At 45.5% G+C, this 1,452-nt stretch overlaps 1 protein-coding gene across 1 annotated transcript in view; it reads right to left on the reverse strand.

Moving 5' to 3' along the window:
* The window catches only part of IQCN (IQ motif containing N), a 14,438-nt gene extending 13,395 nt beyond the window's left edge, over positions 1-1,043 (reverse strand). The window contains 1 exon segment of the mRNA XM_032170141.1: positions 1,031-1,043. Coding sequence (XP_032026032.1) covers positions 1,031-1,043 — 13 coding nt within the window.
* Positions 1,044-1,452: the final 409 nt, after the last annotated feature.

Raw genomic sequence — 1,452 nt, forward strand, 5'->3', positions numbered from 1 at the left:
ATGGGCAGATGGGTGGATAGATATGTAAATGGACTGGTGAATAGATATAGGTGGATGGATGGGTAGATGGACAGATGGATAGATGGATGGATTGACTGATAAATGGATACAGGGACGGAGGACTATGTGGATGGATGAACAGATGAATGGGTGGATGGATGAGTGGATGGATGGATGCTTGCATGGATGGATGGGTAGATGGGTAGGTAGATGGGTAGATGGAAAGATGGAATGATGGGTGGGTGGGAGGATGAATGGATACATAGATGAATGGATGAATGATGGATGGTGGATAGGTAGGGGGAGGGACAAATGTATAGAAGGATGAATGAATGAATGAGTGAGTGGGTAGATAGATGTAAGATGAGTAGATAAATAAATGTGAAATTAAAGAAGGCCGGGCACAGTGGCTCACGCCTGTAATCCCAACACTTTGGAAGGCCGAGGCAGGTGGATCACCTGAGGTCAGGGCTTCAAGACCAGCCTGGCCAACATGGCGAAACCCCATCTCTACAAAAAATACAAAAAAGTAGCCAGGTGTGGCGGCGCATGCCTGTAATCCCAGCTACTCAGGAGGCTGAGGCAGGAGAATCGCTTGAACCCGGGAGGCAGAGGTTGCAGTGAGCCAAGATCGCGCCATCACACTCCAGCCTGGGCAACAAAAGTGAAACTCCATGTCAAATAAAAGGAAAGAAGGAAGGAAGGAAGGGAGGGAGGGAGGGAGAGAGGGAGGGAAATTAAAGAGAGCTGGAGAGACTGGTGAAGAGATAACCCAACAGGAGGTAGACTGATGGGTGGATGGGTGAGTGGGTGGATTAGGGGATGGATAGGTAAATGGCATACGGAAGGACGGAAAGAAGGAAGAAAAAGTGGTGACTGTGGCTTTCAGAAGTAACTAGGATTCAGAGAGAGCTGGGACACTGTCAAGTCACCCTGATGCACAGCCTGGAGCACAGCACACTTGCTTGGCAGAAGCCCCTCTCTTCAGGTTGGACTAGCCAGACCCCTTGCCCGTGGACCATCTTCTTACCTTGAAGGGTCATAGATTTGGAGGAGTAGCAGGAGAAGAAGGTGTAATCTCAGAAGCCAGCCTGCAAGAGGAGGCAGCCTTCAGCCTTTCATCCATACAATATGCAGCAACACTGCCCTGGGCTGGCTCAAGACCAACACAAAAAGAAACGTTAAAAGCAAAAACGCTAAATTCTAAAATTTCTAAATTCTAAAAACGCTAAATTCTAAAAAAAAAACAAACAAAAACAAAACAAAACAAAAAAAAACCCCTACAAAGATGAGGAAATTTATTCCAGTGTTATTTTGTGGCTAGAAATCAAACAAAACAACTGGAAATAACCAAAACAGTGATTAGTAGAGGTTCTGCTACAAATGAATACAAAAGTATGTTCAAGGATGTTTAACACTGTATTGTTTAGCAGAGGAAAAACTGGAAGAAAT

The sequence above is a fragment of the Hylobates moloch genome, unplaced genomic scaffold (assembly GCF_009828535.3).
Source record: "Hylobates moloch isolate HMO894 unplaced genomic scaffold, HMol_V3 SCAFFOLD_12, whole genome shotgun sequence".
Lineage (NCBI taxonomy): Eukaryota > Metazoa > Chordata > Mammalia > Primates > Hylobatidae > Hylobates > Hylobates moloch.